We start from the raw sequence: 20,237 nt of genomic DNA on the forward strand, positions 1-20,237 counted from the left end.
TGCACAGCCCAAAACCCCTTCAAAATCGGCCCAAAAGGAAGCCCAGCCGAAATAAATAAAAATAAAGGCCCAACAGCCCAACTGAGTCGGCCCAAAACTCCAACCCAGCCCTAGCCCAACACCCTTCTTTCTTCCCCCTTCTATCAGTCACGCAACACACACACACACATCAGTCACCTCTCTCTCTCAATTCTCGACTGCTCGTCCCTCTCTCCCTCTCGGACTCACGGCCGCGTGCCACCACCCCCGGCGACGAATGCCGCTCCGGTCATCCTCACCATCACCCTCGACTGATCGGAACCCTAGTCCCTCCATTCTCCTCCCTTCCGGCGACGACGACAGCGACGAGCTGCCGCAGCGCCTGAACCCTAGCCTCCCCTCTTCTCCCTCCCTAGATTTCCCGGCGACAGCAACCCACGGCCGCCGCCGTCCTCCGCTCTGCCCTCCGCGGCCCCAGCCCAGACCAGACCAGACACCACCCAAATCTCCCTCTCACAACACGGCACCCCTCTGATCTCCAGCAACCGCGGCGGAGCCACGGCCGCCACCCTCTCCCTCAAATCTTCGGTCGACAGCAGCCGATGAAACAGACTACCGCCGGTTCTCCCCCGGCTCTCTCTCAAACCTCTCGCTTGGCCGAACAGTAGCGGCACCACCGCCGTGTCCCGCCTCCCTCTCCATTTCCCGTCTCTATTTAATCAGCAAGGTAACTCTCTCTCTTACCCGATTCGACACAGCAGCCCCAAGTTGAAAGCAAACTCATAAAAATTCTTTCTTTAAAACATTGAAACTTGCATAACAGAGTATAGTATAGCTCCCATTCAAAAATATGCATATATATACAGAAATGATGAGATGGTTATGCTCATATGATATGTCATGAATCTACTGCTTAACAACGTGTATAAACTCGTGTGGTTTGCTGAAATAAGATTTGAGAGGTGTTTAAATCATATGTAGAATGTAAGTGTTCAAGATGAAACCTTAGGAAGACTGATTTTTGCTGAAATTGTTGGTCTTAAACAAAGCAGAAGTATGGCCAGATTTTTTTTACCAAATTTGGACTGATTTCTGCTTTTAACAACCAAATTTCTGCTTAAATTTGGTAAAAGAACAAAGCAAACAAGGGCTGATTTTTAAATTTTGTTGCACTGCACCCATTACTGTTAAGACCAACAATTTCAGCAGAAATCAGTCCAAATTTCAACAGCTAAAGAAAAACTGGGCAACTCAGAGACAAGAAAAAATTAAGCCACTTAAAAAATTCGCTAATTCAAATAGAAACTAAAAAGGAAAAAAACTCATAATCCAAATTCTTACATGTCTCCACTACTAAGCCACACAAAATTCCACGCCGAGCACCAAGTTAGAGAAAATAAACAAAACAAGTAGAAAGAGAAATCGAGAGAACAAATAGCTGAAGAAACGATGAGAAGAGTGGGGAAAAGGAGAGAAGGGGAAGAGTTAGTTACCTCGTGGTCGGATTTAGAGAGCTCCAATGGCTGCAAGCAACAAAGGTACTACTGAAAGCAGCAACGGCATGGTAAGGGTTTTTCTGTGTATATATATATATATATATATATTATGGGTAAATGAAAGAGTGGATTTTTAAAATGGCCACTTTCATATTGTAAAGATGGGTGCAGTGCAACAAAATTTAAAAATCAGCCCTTGTTTGCTTTGTTCTTTTACCAACTGAGGATAGCCTAATAAGCCTCCCTCACAAGTAACGTGCTTTTCTTGCTTATTTTTCAGGGGTGAAGCTTTTAACGAATTACATTTTGGACCCCTAACTGAAGTGGTGGAAATCTTTTACATGGGAGCGCCTCACATGGATGAACTAAGTTTCACTGATTCTGAGCTAGATCATCATGTTAGGAATGCCCTCAAAGCTGCTATTCAGGTACTGTGGCTCGGTCTCTTAATCAATCATCATGTGTCATATGGGTGAATTGCTGTAGTTGCTGCTTAATTTTTTTATTTTTATTTCAAGGGCGACTGCAACTTTTATAACCAGCTTGTGGCAGTGATACACCATAAAGAGCGTCTTGTTACTGAAGAGGTGGCCCTTCTTGTGGTATGTTGGGATTTCTTGCATGTAAAATATATGTTATTTTATAGTTTACCTATTAATATGCTTTATCTTGATCTTTTTGTAATGATGTGACAGACATGTTTAAAAGCTGTGACTGGAGCAGTATCATGTGTACACATTGTTCATCATCGGTCTCTACTTGCTGCTGTTAGTTACTGAACATTTCACTCAGATGCTGAATTTGTTTGGTCATTATTGTGATATATGTTTTTGAGTTATATATATGTTTCTGGTGATGCAGATACTAGGGATGAGCTTGTGGGATTATGGAACAGATGTGATGGATGCATTGATTGAATTGCTTATTGCCTTGGTATGATGGTTACATGTTGTATTTTCATGTCGCTGCTATTATTTTTAACGATGCTCATTATTGATTTTGTATTGTTATGTTCCAATTTTCAACCTTGGTTATGCAGGCTTCATCAAATGGTGATTATGTTGATTTATGCCTGGAGATGCTTTTAATGAATTTCATGCCTCCGCCTGCTGCTTCTTACTTTGTTGAATTACTGAAGCAACCTCGGGGTCTTGCTAAAAAGATTCAAGTTCTTGATCGTGTCCATTCAACCTTGAAAGATATTTCAAATCTAGTTCCTCTTACGCCGCTCAGACTAGAGAAGATAGTGAGGGATAGAATGCCCCCCATATACGCTAAAGAACCTGTAAGATCAAATCTTGGTTTGTTGTACATTCAAGCAAATTGGCATTTTCTGTGTGCACACATCATTCTTTAATATAATTTTATCAAAGGACTGAAACGATCAGGCAGAATTTGAAGTACAAATTCAGAAGTCCAGAAGTCTAGAAATGTGTTTTCACTTTCACTTTCACTGCTTTAGTTTGCTACCACACCATGTCTCAACAGCATGGTTGTTTCATTAATCTGGGTATCATTTGTGTAACTGGTCAGTGGTCATCATGAAAGCCCATTCACGCTACATGCGGGTTGGCTACACACCTATTGGTTTGTCAATGATATGTAATCAACGTCTGCCATTATGTGCCTTCTCCTAATGAGGCATGTGAAGTATCTGTTATGTCCCACACTTGGCTCCTTATGAACCTATATTCACTTTGTTTAAAGGACCCTATGAGAGTTCTTGATGTTTGTGTACATGTATTATGTTAATACCCATTATGAATTCCATATCATGAGATGTTTAGCTGCCATGTTTTGTATATTTTTTTAGAGGTGGCCATGTTTTGTACATTTAGCCAGGATGTTTAGTGTCTTCTATCTTGTGTTTTCATACTAAGATACTATTAACCTTTTTTGTAGCATGATGAAATTGTTGTTTCAAATCATGGGGCCTAAATAAAAAAAGGTGCACAGAAATTTGTTTTAATTTTACTCCTAATTCTTTATGCAGTTCATTGTGATGTATGCGGAGAATATATTGAGATTGGAGAGTGGTACGATTGGTGAACTTGTTGGTAGCACTGGTTTGGTCGCATTAATGGACAAACTAATAGAGTTGGATGTAAGTTACTTTAAAATTGGCAACTGATCAGACCTTAATGGGTCCTTACTTACTGGGTTTTTGTATTTCGCTTGTAGGTGGAAATTTCTTGGGAGGATATTTTGCAGGATGATTTCCATAAGGGTATGTTCGATATAGAACTAGAAGACCTTGAGAGCCCTGCAGATCCTATCGAGCAAGATGGTGATGAGGTGATTTCTATTTTTATTCTATATCTTAGGAATATTTGCTCTTTTCTTTATTCATAGGCTCAATGTTATAATTTTAAAATTCTGAAGCAGAACTGCATTATCAACTTGCATTATTAGGTCACACGGTTTATAAAAGATAATATTTGAATAGAAGTTCAATCATGTGCGACAATTTAGTTCGTTAGCATTATGCTAGTTTCATATAGTTTTGTGCGGTTGTCTATGGCTATTCATCCAATTAGATTTAAAAAGAATAAGTTATTATGGTCTAATTCCCGTCAAAGATCTATTAGATTGAGATATTGATTTTTTCATAAATTTGGCTTGCTTTGCTTATCAGTTAAAGATGATGTACCATAGCATTGAGAATTGTGCATCAATTGCAGCTCAATATCACTGGAGCACCAACCTCCCCCAAATCATCTCAAAAATGCCTTAATCAACATTTACTTGGGAATTTCCAGCCTTGGTGTCTTTTGATCTTGTTCTTGAAAAAAATGCAAACTGTTGCATTGATAAGAGGGTGGTTGTAGGTTTGAATTACCTATATACCAAAGATCTTATTATTGCCATAATGCCAACATCTTGTTGACATAAAGGGTGAAGGGCTGACTATTTCTCTTGCATGGGCGCAATCATTTCTTCAGTTCAAAAATTTGGGTCGATTGTCCGTTGTTGGAGTAGGCTTCCTGTACACTCTCCCAATGTTCATGAGCTTCCATGAACATGAAAGGCTTGCAATACCATCTTCCATGGCCTTTAAAAAGCTACGCAGTGATGAGAGTCTCGTTCCGCCACTTGCAAAATTTATAGTAGCACGGGGATGAAATTCTTCCATGGTGAGAAAACTCATCTTGTCCCTACCATCAACAGCCAACGATGATATGTAGGGACGTACGTGTAATATCTGCCGAAGGAGGAAAAAGAAGAGATAGTAGGGTTGGGACTGAATGCAGAAATGGTAACTATGGTCCAGGCAATAAATGATTATTTGCACACGACAAGGTAAAAAAATTCAGGCTGTGCGCCCTAGGGTTTCAAAATCCTTAGAACACTGGGATCATGAAGTTTCCGGTAGAAACAGATTTTTGAATATTTATTAAGGGTTAAAAAACCCATATAAATAGACATAGGTTGCCCATTGTAACAAGAAAGAAATATACCTAGAATATCTACATATAACCAAGGAAATAGAAAACCTAATGCATACGCACCAAAGTGTATGCAGTACACAATAAACTTACACACTTTTATATTTGTTGGTGTTTTTCTTAGCATCTTTTGTTTGGTAATAAAACTCATTTTTACTCATTTTTCAGCTTACTAGGGATGTTTTAATCGAAAGGTTTCTTAGTACAAACTTGAGTGCTCAAAAGTTAGACAGTCTGATGGTGCTTACATTTGAATACCTTAAATCTTGTTATGAGAGTGGTCGTCTGGTTCAGGTAAAGTCTTCGTTCTGCCTTTTTGGTTTGTTTTGAAATGTTGTGCGCCTCTTGATATGTTTACATTCTACTGATGCTTTAGGTGTTTGAGACCCTCCTCCAATCATTTCAGAAAACAACTTTGACCGCTTACAAATCAAAATTTGCTCAGGTATTGTGACATCTGGATTTTGCAGAAATACAAACCTGTGTTTTCGACTATTTGTTTCTTCATTGCTGAGGCATTTTCCTTGTAATGGCCCTCGCCCATACTAATTGGCATGTAATGCCTCCATGTTTTCTGTAGTTTGTCATGTTCTATGCTGGCTCGCTGGATCCTGAAAATTGTGGAAAGATGTTTGCCAATGCTCTTATAGATATCTATGTGAGTGGCGTCAATCCTGAATGGAGGTAAAGAATCTCTAGCTCTTCATGCACTATTGACTTGTATTCTTATGTGGGGATGATCTAATTTATTTTCATCTTATTATCAGCCAGTAAGATTACATGTACGTAAATATTATTCTGTTCGTATTACGTTTCTCTTGGGTAAATTCAAGTTACTTTTATGATAGATTGCATGGCATGTTGAAATCGATCTTTAGATTCTATATGCTGAATGAACTGTACCCAGTTCATAGCAAATCATATATTTGTCCTTTGAAGACCTAGCAAAATCATGTAATTTAAACTGCTATGAACTATATGTCTTGAAGACCTAACCATGGATTCTGCCTGAGTTAATTTGCTTAACTACTCCCTTCAGCATGCTATGTTTTATGATATGAAAATTATGGTATTAAGTGCATCTGTTTTTGGTTCAGCATCTTGGCTGAATTTACTTTGTCAAAGATCTATAGCATATTAACTTTATTTACTGTATTGCAGAATGAGCGCAGTAGCATACCTTGCAAGTTATCTGGCTCGTGCCAAATTTATTCCCGTCTCATTTGTTGCTGCGATGCTGGAAAGGTTGTTATGCATCTCATTTTGAAATCCAATGCTCTCCTTGAGAGCTAAAAACTAATAAGAATGTTCTAACTTAATTCAGGTTTCATTTTGCATGATTTCAGAGTGGTGAGCTGCTGTTTCCTTTATTGCAAAAACCAGGATGGTGACATTAATCCAAAAGCTCATAAATTATTTTATGCTGGTTGTCAGGTGCGCTATACATAGATTTGCTCTCAAATGTCTCTGGGTTTTGGCCTGAGTGTATAAAACCACAAGCATATAAAACAAAAAGCATAAAATTCCCCACCTTAACCTTGCCTCAAGTTATCTTGATGAATCCCAATTGCGCGGAACCTAAACATAATGCTATTAAAGCAAAGTTGAACTTTCTATTATATCTTAATATCATACTAACTACTATACTAAATTAGAAAAAAAATCTATATATATGTATGTGTAAGTTTTCCACCCTTCTGCCAAAGGTTAATCTAGTAAAAGGGAAAGAAATAACAAGACTCTTAGCTCGTCCAGCAATGTGACCCACTATGGAAACAAATATAACATGAAAAGAAAACAGCCCTTTGTATCTTCTCTGGCATGGATGTGACCTGTAACATGAAAAAAAAGTAGGTTCTTTTTGGAAAAACAAAAAGAAAATTCGTCATAAGGGCTTCATTAAATATAACAGGCAAGAATTTGTGGTGTTACACTGATTATGATTTCACTTATAAATTGTGAAGTTTGATGAGGAAAATGATAAATAAGTTTCACTTATAAATTGTGAAGTTTGATGAGGAAAATGATAAATAAGTAGGTTTTACGAGTGACTAAAAGGATCATCAATAATTGTTCTCCATCACCAATACCAAGAATTTGCAGTTGTAGATTCTATTTTGAGTTTTCAAAATGTGCCAGTATGTCCTCTCTTATTGATCACCTACTATTCTGCAGGCTATAATGTATGTGCTTTGTTTTCGTATGAAACAAATGCTTGCTATTCCTCGGCTGAAGTCCCAACTACTGCTCATGCGCATCGATGATATCCTTAGGCATCCTTTAAGACCACTGCAGGTGAAATATTTCTTTGAACCTTTTCAGTCATTTGCTAGAATATTCTGACAATGCTATGCTAATCCATATCATTTATACCAACGGACATAGGCTGGTTATTTATGCGTAGAAAACTTATTTTGTCATTATACTTTTTCTATTTCATTTGTTTTGTGACCGACTCACTGTTGTATCTGTTAGTCGTCTTGGCAAACTGACTGGTTTTTCTTTCTTACATTTCCTGCTTAGATATGCTTGCCATCAATAGTAGAAGAATTTCTACGGCTGGTCAAAGCAAGTCGCATATTTTCTCTGCCCGAAACACTTGTCGAACATGGACTCCTGGAATCACAGCATTCTATGGTATTTGGTGGGTTAGAAAGATTAGACATGTTTTTCCCATTTGATCCTTGCCTGTTAAGGAAATGTGACAGGTTTGTCTCTGCCTTGCTTCTTGTTTCCCCTACTACTTATTTACTTATATATCTTTGAGAAATTACTGTTGGCCTACAAGTTTATGTTTGCATTCTTTTCTTTGTTTTGTTTTTTTGCAGCTACATCCGGCCAAATTATGTGTACTGGTCAATGGTGAGAAGCACTCATGATGAAGACGATGGCGAAGAAGGCACGAGTGATGAAGATGTTGCAGACGCCTATGAGTGTGGAAACGGAATGAGTATCGGAATGAGTATTCCAAGTGACAGGAGTCACGATGAGGGAGAGTCTGATGCTGATGAGTTTGACTGTTCTCTGGATAAAATGTCCATTACACCTAGGGACTTGAGTCACAAATTCGGGGGCAGAATGCAGAGATTCACGCAGATGCCCTCCAAGATCAGACCTTCAACGAGTCCCGAGTCATTGTGATTTTTGTTCTGAAAGAACACCATAATGTCAAGTGTAATAGTATTAGGAAGAGATGTATACGAGATACAGCAATCGTGCTTTGCAGATTGATAAATGTAATAGTTAACTCTATTCACTGTAAGAAACTGAATGTAGGGCAATTTTGACAATCTTTGTTATTGATTTGTAAACATGCTAACACTCAGCTGAAGCTGGAGGTAAAAGAATTTGTGCAGATCTTGTGCAGATCTTCAAGTGTTAAATGGTTTAGATATTTCTGGCCCCTGCATTTATTAGATTCCTATGCAGATGCTAATTTTTCAGCTTACTCCCTATACAATTCTAACATCATTAGAGTACCATTTTTTCTCCTCCTGTCTCTAATATACTAATCTCTTTTCAAGTGGCTACGTTTCTCTTGATCCTACTTTCTCCATCCCATTTTAATTAGGTGAAGAAAAAAATTGGTATAGGAAGATGGCTCTTAGTCTTAAGCTGTAAAAAGAAAAGAAAAAGGAATCTCTTCGGCATCACTGTGTGTACAAGTGTATAATGTGATAATTGAGTTCGTTCAAGTAAACACAAGTAGAATAACGTAAATTGAGCTTTAAGTATTGAAACAGTAGGAAAGATAACTTGCAGATAATCAATCTAGTCTAGATTCATATATTGTTCATTACATTGCACAGCTGAAACGGCTTTATTATCAAATGATCTGGAGATATAATTTGAACAAGCAAATACCAAATCTACACGTTCATGTGTTTGCTTTCATTTTTCATGACTCATTTTCCTTGTCTCGAGATGTTTCTGTGACTTACCGTTTTCCACCTACCTTACAGTCATTTACTCAAGGTGAAAACGTCCTCCAAGATATGCATCAAAAAGAGAAACCTCCGAATTCATTTGTTTAAGAGGCATTTGCTTTTGAGGATTAGTTCAGAGAAATTAAAATATTCAAATCATATATCTTATCAATTATTAAAAGTAGACGCCCCTTAAATGTGTATGCAATTTTCGCGATTTGTAAGCGTGTTTCGATGTGATTCTGCAAGAGCTCGACTGTCCTATATATAGGATACAACCATATCATGGGTAGCCTGTTGGAATGAACGCACATCAACGTTCATTAACGTTCATCATTGATTCAGACGTCACAAGGAGCCAACAGTGAAAGCTTCAACCCGTAGATAAAAAGATCACTACTTTTCACTCATTAAAATCGAATTCGAGACACATTACTTCTATCACCTTGGCGGGAAAAAAATCTGGCCATACTTGTGCTTTAATATAAGTATAGATATATATATATATACACAGAAAAACCCTTACCATGCCGTTGCTGCTTTCAGTAGTACCTTTGTTGCTTGCAGCCATTGGAGCTCTCTAAATCCGACCACGAGGTAACTAACTCTTCCCCTTCTCTCCTTTTCCCCACTCTTCTCATCGTTTCTTCAGCTATTTGTTCTCTCGATTTCTCTTTCTACTTGGTAAAAAATTTAAAAAGTTAAAAGCAGAAATCAAGTCCAAATTTGGTAAAAAAATCTGGCCATACTTCTGCTTTGTTTAAGACCAACAATTTCAGCAGAAATCAGTCCAAATTTCAACAGCTAAAGAAAAACTGGGCAACTCAGAGACAAGAAAAAATTAAGCCACTTAAAAAATTCGCTAATTCAAATAGAAACTAAAAAGGAAAAAAACTCATAATCCAAATTCTTACATGTCTCCACTACTAAGCCACACAAAATTCCACGCCGAGCACCGAGTTAGAGAAAATAAACAAAACAAGTAGAAAGAGAAATCGAGAGAACAAATAGCTGAAGAAACGATGAGAAGAGTGGGGAAAAGGAGAGAAGGGGAAGAGTTAGTTACCTCGTGGTCGGATTTAGAGAGCTCCAATGGCTGCAAGCAACAAAGGTACTACTGAAAGCAACAACGGCATGGTAAGGGTTTTTCTGTGTATATATATATATATATATTATGGGTAAATGAAAGAGTGGATTTTTAAAATGGCCACTTTCATATTGTAAAGATGGGTGCAGTGCAACAAAATTTAAAAATCAGGGTTTAGGGTTTAGGGTTTACCAACTGTTGATCATTGGAGGGCAGTGGAGCAGATTTTATGCTATTTGAAGGGAGCACCTGGATGTGGAATTGTGTATGGTGATCATGGCCATGACAAGATTGAGTGTTTCTCAGATGCTGATTGGGCTGGAGCAAGAGAAGATCGAAGGTCTACCTCAGGATATTGTGTGTTCCTTGGAGGGAATTTGATTTCGTGGCAAAGCAAGAAACAGAAGGTGGTTTCACGCTCAAGTGCAAAGTCAGAATATAGAGCTATGGCTAAAGCTACATGTGAGATTATGTGTGTGCGTCAGTTTTTGGTTGAAGTGGGCTTGAATGTTTCAACACCAGCTAAGTTGTGGTGTGATAATCAAGCTGCACGTCATATTGCATCTAATCTAGTCTTCCATGAAAGGACGAAGCATATTGAGATATATTGTCACTTTATTCGTGAGAAGATTCAACAAGGACTGATCACTACTGGATATATGAAAAGTGAAGACCAGTTGGGAGATATCTTCACAAAGCCTCTTAATGGTGTTAGGATTAGTTATCTTTGTAACAAGCTCGGCATGGTTAATATCTATGCTCCGCTTGAGGGGGAGTGTTAGAAATATAGTGTTATTTATGGTATCATAGAATAGGGTTTATTACCTTCCTTATATAGATTAGAATCTCTTGTATATATATATATGTGAAGTGTCTAGTGATATAATAATTCACCCCAATTATGTTTTATGTTCATAGTCGGGCCGATCCGCACGATCCCGAGTGCATCGTATTTGAAAATAGTGCGGTTCAGAACTGCTTCCGAATGATGAATCGGGTATTATGCGCACCTTACCTTCATTACAAGTCGGAATGCCTTGATTCTTTCACCTTTGGAACCCATATGTCATGGGAAACATACAGTGACGTTCCAACCAGGCTCCGACCGCATCTCGGTTCGGGCCGGGAGGGCGAGATCGCTCGGTGCATAGAATACCGGTCAACCTGCCCGATAATTTTTCAACGGACTGGAATTGTGATTTGGACCGGTCAGTATTGTTTTGGTCCTCTGATTTAGCTTTCCAACGGCGTGAGAATCGTCCCAATCCGTCGAGTAACGAAGGAGATACGGCCAAAACAGTGGGGATCTGCGTTTTCCGTCAAGGGCTATATCCCGTTTCTTGCCCAGTTTTTTGTGCGGAAGTCGAACGTCAAATTCGACCTCATCGAGCCGTAGGGATCGGAATAAGGTTTCCATAGACGCGTGAATCGCCGCAATCCGATAAGTAACGAGGGAGATAAGGCCGAAACATTATTTCGCAAGAAATGGGGCCAAGACAACAGAATCCAAGTGGCCTCCATTCGGCTCCGTTTCCCGGTAGACGTCCACTGTTGTGGCCATAACTCATTCGTTATGGGTCGGATTCATGTCAAACCAACGCTGATTTCAAGCTAACTCAGAGGGCTACGACTATGGTCGGGCCGATCTGCACGATCCTGATTGCATAATATTTGAAAATAGTGCGGTGCAAAACTGCTTCCGAATGATGAATCGGGTATTATGCGCACCTTTCCTTCATTACAAGTCGAATGCCTTGATTCTTTCACCTTTGGAACCCATATGTCATGGGAAACATACAGTGACATTCTAACCACGCTCCGACCGCATCTCGATTCAGACCGGGAGGGCGAGATCGCTCGGTGCATAGATTACCGGTCAACCTGCCCGATAATTTTTCAACGGACTGGAATTGTGATTTGGACCGGTCAGCATTGTTTTGGGCCTCTGATTTAGCTTTCCAGCGGCGCGAGAATCGTCCCAATCCGTCGAGTAACGAAGGAGATACGACCAAAACAGTGGGGATCTGCGTTTTCCGTCAAGGGCTATATCCCGTTTCTTGCCCAGTTTTTTGTGCAGAAGTCGAACGTCAAATTCGACCGTATCGGGCAGTAGGGATCGGAATAAGGTTTCCTTAGACGCGTGAATCGCCGCAATCCGATAAGTAACGAGGGAGATAAGGCCAAAACATTATTTCGCAAGAAACGGGGCCAAGACAAAAGAATCCAAGTGGCCTCCATTCGGCTCCGTTTCCCGGTAGACATCCACTGTTTTGGCCATAACTCATTCGTTATGGGTCGGATTCATATCAAACCAACGCTGATTTCAAGCTAACTCAGAGGGCTACGACTATGGTCCGGCCAATCCACACGATCCCGAGTGCATCGTATTTGAAAATAGTGCGGTTCAGAACTGCTTCCGAACGATGAATCGGGTATTATGCGCACCTTTCCTTCATTACAAGTCGGAATGCCTTGATTCTTTCACATTTGGAACCCATATGTCATGGGAAACATACAGTGATGTTCCAACCACGCTCCGGCCGCATCACGGTTCGGGCCGGAAGGGCGAGATCGCTCGGTGCATAGATTATCGGTCAACCTGCCCGATAATTTTTCAACAGACTGGAATTGTGATTTGGACCGGACAGCATTGTTTTGGACCTCTGATTTAGATTTCCAGCGGCGCGAGAATCGTCCCAATCCGTCGAGTAACGAAGGAGATACGACCAAAATAGTGGGGATCTGCGTTTTCCGTCAAGGGCTATATCCCGTTTCTTGCCCAGTTTTTTGTGCAGAAGTCGAACGTCAAATTCGACTTTATCGGGCCGTAGGGATCGGAATAAGGTTTTCATTGACACGTGAACCGCCGCAATCCGATAAGTAACGAGGGAGATAAGGCCGAAACATTATTTCGCAAGAAACGGGGCCAAGACAACAGAATCCAAGTGGCCTCCATTCGGCTCCGTTTCCCGGTACACGTCCACGGTTTTGGCCATAACTCATTCGTTATGGGTCGGATTCATGTCAAACCAACACTGATTTCAAGCTAACTCAGAGGGCTACGACTATGGTCGGGCCCATCCGCACGATCCCGAGTGCATCATATTTGAAAATCGTGCGGTACAGAACTGCATCCGAACGATGAATCAGGTATTATGCGCACCTTTCCTTCGTTACAAGTCAGAATGCCTTGATTCTTTGACCTTTGGAACCCATATGTCATGGGAAACATACAGTGACATTCCAACCTCGCTCCAACCGCATCTCGGTTCAGGCCGAGAGGGTGAGATCGCTCGGTGCTTGGATTACCGGTCAACCTGCCCGATAATTTTTCAACGGACTGGAATTGTGATTTGGACCGGTCAGCATTGTTTTGGGCCTCTGATTTAGATTTCCAGCGGCGTGAGAATCGTCCCAATCCGTCGAGTAACGAAGGAGATACGACCAAAACAGTGGGGATCTGCGTTTTCCGTCAAGGGCTATATCCCGTTTCTTGCCCAGTTTTTTGTGCAGAAGTCGAACGTCAAAGTCGACCTTATCGGGCCGTAGGGATCGGAATAAGGTTTCCATAGATGCGTGAATCGCCGCAATCCGATAAGTAACGAGGGAGATTAGGCCGAAACATTATTTCGCAAGAAACGGGGCCAAGACAACAGAATTCAAGTGGCCTCCATTCGGCTCCGTTTCCCGGTAGACGTCCACTGTTTTGTCCATAACTCATTCGTTATGGGTCGGATTCATGTGAAACCAACGCTGATTTCAAGCTAACTCAGAGGGCTACAACTATGGTTGGATTGATCCGCACGATCCTGAGTGCATCATATTTGAAAATAGTGCGGTTCAGAACTGCTTCCGAATGATGAATCGGGTATTATGCGCACCTTTCCTTCATTACAAGTCGGAATGCCTTGATTCTTTCACCTTTGGAACCCATATGTCATGGGAAACATACAGTGACGTTCCATCCACGCTCCGATCGCATCTCGATTCGGGCCGGGAGGGCGAGATCGCTCGGTGCATAGATTACCGGTCAACCTGCCCGATAATTTTTCAACGGACTGGAATTGTGATTTGGACCGGTCAGCATTGTTTTGGGCCTCTGATTTAGATTTCCAACGGCGTGAGAATCGTTCCAATCCGTCGAGTAACGAAGGAGATACGACCAAAACAGTGGGGATCTACGTTTTCCGTCAAGGGCTATATTCCGTTTCTTGCCCAGTTTTTTGTGCAGAAGTCGAACGTCAAATTCGACCGCATCGGACCGTAGGGATCGGAATAAGGTTTCCATAGACGCGTGAATCGCCGCAATCCGATAAGTAACGAGGGAGATTAGGCCGAAACATTATTTCGCAAGAAACGGGGCCAAGACAACAGAATCCAAGTGGCCTCCATTCGGCTCCGTTTCCCGGTAGACGTCCACTGTTTTGGCCATAACTCATTCGTTATGGGTCGGATTCATGTCAAACCAACGCTGATTTCAAGCTAACTCAGAGGGCTACGACTATGGACGGACCGATCCGCACGATCCTGAGTGCATCATATTTGAAAATCGTGCGGTTCAGAACTGCTTTCGAATGATGAATCGGGTATTATGCGCACCTTTCCTTCATTACAAGTCGGAATGCCTTGATTCTTTGACCTTTGGAACCCATATGTCATGGGAAACATACAGTGACGTTTCAACCACGCTCCGACCGCTTCTCGATTCGGGCCGGGAGGGCGAGATCGCTCGGTGCATAGATTACCGGTCGACCTGCCCGATAATTTTTCAACGGACTGGAATTGTGATTTGGACCGGTCAGCATTGTTTTGGGCCTCTGATTTAGATTTCCAGCGGCGTGAGAATCGTCCCAATCCGTCGAGTAACGAAGGAGATACGACCAAAACAGTGGGGATCTGCGTTTTCCGTCAAGGGCTATATCCCGTTTCTTGCCCAGTTTTTTGTGTAGAAGTCGAACGTCAAAGTCGACCTTATCGGGCCGTAGGGATCGGAATAAGGTTTCCATAGATGCGTGAATCGCCGCAATCCGATAAGTAACGAGGGAGATAAGGCCGAAACATTATTTCGCAAGAAACGGGGCCAAGACAACAGAATCCAAGTGGCCTCCATTCGGCTCCGTTTCCCGGTACACGTCCACGGTTTTGGCCATAACTCATTCGTTATGGGTCGGATTCATGTCAAACCAACGCTGATTTCAAGCTAACTCAGAGGGCTACGACTATGGACGGACCGATCCGCACGATCCTGAGTGCATCATATTTGAAAATAGTGCGGTTCAGAACTGCTTTCGAATGATGAATCGGGTATTATGCGCACCTTTCCTTCATTACAAGTCGGAATGCCTTGATTCTTTCACCTTTGGAACCCATATGTCATGGGAAACATACAGTGACGTTTCAACCACGCTCCGACCGCTTCTCGATTCGGGCCGGGAGGGCGAGATCGCTCGGTGCATAGATTACCGGTCAACCTGCCCGATAATTTTTCAACGGACTGGAATTGTGATTTGGACCGGTCAGCATTGTTTTGGGCTTCTGATTTAGATTTCCAGCGGCGCGAGAATCGTCCCAATCCGTCGAGTAACGAAGGAGATACGACCATAACAGTGGGGATCTGCGTTTTCCGTCAAGGGCTATATCCCGTTTCTTGCCCAGTTTTTTGTGCAGAAGTCGAACGTCAAATTCGACCGCATCGGACCGTAGGGATCGGAATAAGGTTTCCATAGACGCGTGAATCGCCGCAATCCGATAAGTAACGAGGGAGATTAGGCCGAAACATTATTTCGCAAGAAACGGGGCCAAGACAACAGAATCCAAGTGGCCTCCATTCGGCTCCGTTTCCCGGTAGACATCCACTGTTTTGGCCATAACTCATTCGTTATGGGTCGGATTCATGTCAAACCAACGCTGATTTCAAGCTAACTCAGAGGGCTACGACTATGGACGGACCGATCCGCACGATCCTGAGTGCATCATATTTGAAAATAGTGCGGTTCAGAACTGCTTTCGAATGATGAATCGGGTATTATGCGCACCTTTCCTTCATTACAAGTCGGAATGCCTTGATTCTTTCACCTTTGGAACCCATATGTCATGGGAAACATACAGTGACGTTCCAACCACGCTCCGACCGCTATCTCGATTCGGGCCGGGAGGGCGAGATCGCTCGGTGCATAGATTACCGGTCAACCTGCCCGATAATTTTTCAACGGACTGGAATTGTGATTTGGACCGGTCAGCATTGTTTTGGGCCTCTGATTTAGATTTCCAGCGGCATGAGAATCGTTCCAATCCGTCGAGTAACGAAGGAGATACGACCAAAACAGTGGGGATCTACGTTTTCCGTCAAGGGCTATATTCCGTTTCTTGCCCAGTTTTTTGTGCAGAAGTCGAACGTCAAATTCGACCGCATCGGACCGTGGGGATCGGAATAAGGTTTCCATAGATGCGTGAATCGCCGCAATCCGATAAGTAACGAGGGAGATAAGGCCGAAACATTATTTCGCAAGAAACGGGGCCAAGACAACAGAATCCAAGTGGCCTCCATTCGGCTCCGTTTCCCGATAGACGTCCACTGTTTTGGCCATAACTCATTCGTTATGGGTCGGATTGATGTCAAACCAACGCTGATTTCAAGCTAACTCAGAGGGCTACGACTATGGTCAGGCCGATCCGCACGATCCTGAGTGCATCATATTTGAAAATAGTGCGGTTCAGAACTGCTTTCGAATGATGAATCGGGTATTATGCGCACCTTTCCTTCATTACAAGTCGGAATGCCTTGATTCTTTCACCTTTGGAACCCATATGTCATGGGAAACATACAGTGACGTTCCATCCACGCTCCGATCGCATCTCGATTCGGGCCGGGAGGCGAGATCGCTCGGTGCATAGATTACCGGTCAACCTGCCCGATAATTTTTCAACGGACTGGAATTGTGATTTGGACCGGTCAGCATTGTTTTGGGCCTCTGATTTAGATTTCCAGCGGCATGAGAATCGTTCCAATCCGTCGAGTAACGAAGGAGATACGACCAAAACAGTGGGGATCTACGTTTTCCGTCAAGGGCTATATTCCGTTTCTTGCCCAGTTTTTTGTGCAGAAGTCGAACGTCAAATTCGACCGCATCGGACCGTGGGGATCGGAATAAGGTTTCCATAGATGCGTGAATCGCCGCAATCCGATAAGTAACGAGGGAGATAAGGCCGAAACATTATTTCACAAGAAACGGGGCCAAGACAACAGAATCCAAGTGGCCTCCATTCGCCTCCGTTTCCCGGTAGACGTCCACTGTTTTGGCCATAACTCATTCGTTATGGGTCGAATTCATGTCAAACCAACGCTGATTTCAAGCTAACTCAGAGGGCTACGACTATGGTCAGGCCGATCCGCACGATCCTGAGTGCATCATATTTGAAAATAGTGCGGTTCAAAACTGCTTCCGAATGATGAATCGGGTATTATGCGCACCTTTCCTTCATTACAAGTTGGAATGCCTTGATTCTTTCACCTTTGGAACCCATATGTCATGGGAAACATACAGTGACGTTTCAACCACGCTCCGACCGCTTCTCGATTCGGGCCGGGAGGGCGAGATCGCTCGGTGCATAGATTACCGGTCAACCTGCCCGATAATTTTTCAACGGACTGGAATTGTGATTTGGACCGGTCAGCATTGTTTTGGGCTTCTGATTTAGATTTCCAGCGGCGTGAGAATCGTCCCAATCCGTCGAGTAACGAAGGAGATACGACCATAACAGTGGGGATCTGCGTTTTCCGTCAAGGGCTATATCCCGTTTCTTGCCCAGTTTTTTGTGCAGAAGTCGAACGTCAAATTCGACCGCATCGGACCGTGGGGATCGGAATAAGGTTTCCATAGATGCGTGAATCGCCGCAATCCGATAAGTAACGAGGGAGATAAGGCCGAAACATTATTTCGCAAGAAACGGGGCCAAGACAACAGAATCCAAGTGGCCTCCATTCGGCTCCGTTTCCCGATAGACGTCCACTGTTTTGGCCATAACTCATTCGTTATGGGTCGGATTGATGTCAAACCAACGCTGATTTCAAGCTAACTCAGAGGGCTACGACTATGGTTGGGCCCATCCGCACGATCCCGAGTGCATCGTATTTGAAAATAGTGCGGTTCAGAACTGCTTCCGAATGATGAATCGGGTATTATGCGCACCTTTCCTTCGTTACAAGTCGGAATGCCTTGATTCTTTGACCTTTGGAACCCATATGTCATGGGAAACATACAGTGACGTTCCAACCACGCTCCGACCGCATCTCAGTTCAGGCCGAGAGGGTGAGATCGCTCGGTGCATGGATTACCGGTCAACCTACCCGATAATTTTTCAACGGACTGGAATTGTGATTTGGACCGGTCAGTATTGTTTTTGTCCTCTGATTTAGCTTACGAACGGCGTGAGAATCGTCCCAATCCATCGAGTAACGAAGGAGATATGACCAAAACAGTGGGGATCTGCGTTTTCCGTCAAGACTATATCCCGTTTCTTGCCCAATTTTTTGTGCAGATGTCGAACTTCAAATTCGACCGCATCGGGCCGTAGGAATCGAAATAAGGTTTCCATAGACGCATGAATCGCCGCAATCCGATAAGTAACGAGGGAGATAAGGCCGAAACATTATTTCACAAGAAACGGGGCCAAGACAACAGAATCCAAGTGGCCTCCATTCGCCTCCGTTTCCCGGTAGACGTCCACTGTTTTGGCCATAACTCATTCGTTATGGGTCGGATTCATGTCAAACCAACGCTGATTTCAAGCTAACTCAGAGGGCTACGACTATGGTCAGGCCGATCCGCACGATCCTGAGTGCATCATATTTGAAAATAGTGCGGTTCAGAACTGCTTCCGAATGATGAATCGGGTATTATGCGCACCTTTCCTTCATTACAAGTTGGAATGCCTTGATTCTTTCACCTTTGGAACCCATATGTCATGGGAAACATACAGTGAAATTCCAACCACGCTCCGACCGTATCTCGATTCGGGCCGGGAGGGCGAGATCGCTCGGTGCATAGATTACCGGTCAACCTGCCCGATAATTTTTCAACGGACTGGAATTGTGATTTGGACCGGTCAGCATTGTTTTGGGCTTCTGATTTAGATTTCCAGCGGCGCGAGAATCGTCCCAATCCGTCGAGTAACGAAGGAGATACGACCATAACAGTGGGGATCTGCGTTTTCCGTCAAGGGCTATATCCCGTTTCTTGCCCAGTTTTTTGTGCAGAAGTCGAACGTCAAATTCGACCGCATCGGACCGTGGGGATCGGAATAAGGTTTCCATAGATGCGTGAATCGCCGCAATCCGATAAGTAACGAGGGAGATAAGGCCGAAACATTATTTCACAAGAAACGGGGCCAAGACAACAGAATCCAAGTGGCCTCCATTCGCCTCCGTTTCCTGGTAGACGTCCACTGTTTTGGCCATAACTCATTCGTTATGGGTCGGATTGATGTCAAACCAACGCTGATTTCAAGCTAACTCAGAGGGCTACGACTATGGTTGGGCCCATCCGCACGATCCCGAGTGCATCGTATTTGAAAATAGTGCGGTTCAGAACTGCTTCCGAATGATGAATCGGGTATTATGCGCACCTTTCCTTCGTTACAAGTCGGAATGCCTTGATTCTTTGACCTTTGGAACCCATATGTCATGGGAAACATACAGTGACGTTCCAACCACGCTCCGACCGCATCTCGATTCGGGCCGGGAGGGCGAGATCGCTCGGTGCATAGATTACCGGTCAACCTGCCCGATAATTTTTCAACGGACTGGAATTGTGATTTGGACCGGTCAGCATTGTTTTGGGCCTCTGATTTAGATTTCCAGCGGCGCGAGAATCGTCCCAATCCGTCGAGTAACGAAGGAGATACGACCAAAACAGTGGGGATCTGCGTTTTCCGTCAAGGGCTATATCCCGTTTCTTGCCCAGTTTTTTGTGCAGAAGTCGAACGTCAAATTCGACCTTATCGGGCCGTAGGGATCGGAATAAGGTTTCCATAGATGCGTGAATCGCCGCAATCCGATAAGTAACGAGGGAGATAAGGCCGAAACATTATTTCGCAAGAAACGGGGCCAAGACAACAGAATCCAAGTGGCCTCCATTCGGCTCCGTTTCCCGGTAGACGTCCACTGTTTTGTCCATAACTCATTCGTTATGGGTCGGATTCATGTGAAACCAACGCTGATTTCAAGCTAACTCAGAGGGCTACAACTATGGTTGGACCGATCCGCACGATCCTGAGTGCATCATATTTGAAAATAGTGCGGTTC

General features: G+C 43.0%; 1 protein-coding gene across 3 annotated transcripts; it reads left to right on the forward strand.

Moving 5' to 3' along the window:
• The first annotated feature begins 146 nt into the window (after positions 1 to 146).
• Positions 147 to 8,276, forward strand: LOC130997157 (uncharacterized). Of its 3 annotated transcripts, XM_057922416.1 has the most exons (17): positions 151 to 706; positions 1,338 to 1,543; positions 1,756 to 1,903; positions 1,994 to 2,077; positions 2,171 to 2,242; positions 2,337 to 2,408; positions 2,515 to 2,760; positions 3,469 to 3,579; positions 3,657 to 3,770; positions 5,090 to 5,215; positions 5,298 to 5,366; positions 5,502 to 5,605; positions 6,083 to 6,166; positions 6,268 to 6,355; positions 7,097 to 7,216; positions 7,445 to 7,629; positions 7,750 to 8,276. In XM_057922416.1, the coding sequence occupies exons 3-17, from the start codon at positions 1,817 to 1,819 to the stop codon at positions 8,060 to 8,062; spliced, it is 1,875 nt and encodes a 624-aa protein (XP_057778399.1). In that variant the 5' UTR covers positions 151 to 706; positions 1,338 to 1,543; positions 1,756 to 1,816; the 3' UTR covers positions 8,063 to 8,276. The 3 variants fall into 3 exon arrangements, with proteins under 3 accessions (XP_057778398.1, XP_057778399.1, XP_057778397.1); XM_057922415.1 differs by lacking the exon at positions 1,338 to 1,543 and having other exon boundaries at positions 147 to 706; XM_057922414.1 differs by having other exon boundaries at positions 151 to 1,543.
• Positions 8,277 to 20,237: the final 11,961 nt, after the last annotated feature.

This window comes from Salvia miltiorrhiza, chromosome 8, assembly GCF_028751815.1.
Source record: "Salvia miltiorrhiza cultivar Shanhuang (shh) chromosome 8, IMPLAD_Smil_shh, whole genome shotgun sequence".
In the NCBI taxonomy this organism is placed as follows: Eukaryota; Viridiplantae; Streptophyta; class Magnoliopsida; order Lamiales; family Lamiaceae; genus Salvia; species Salvia miltiorrhiza.

Bases quoted from the DNA above. Each gene is read 5' to 3' on its own strand.
- LOC130997157 (XM_057922415.1), top strand. From the start codon at position 1,817: ATGGGAGCGCCTCACATGGATGAACTAAGTTTCACTGATTCTGAGCTA. The intron at 1,904-1,993 runs GTACTGTGGCTC...TTTTATTTCAAG, and splicing joins CCCTCAAAGCTGCTATTCAG to GGCGACTGCAACTTTTATAA. The intron at 3,580-3,656 runs GTAAGTTACTTT...TTTCGCTTGTAG, and splicing joins ACAAACTAATAGAGTTGGAT to GTGGAAATTTCTTGGGAGGA.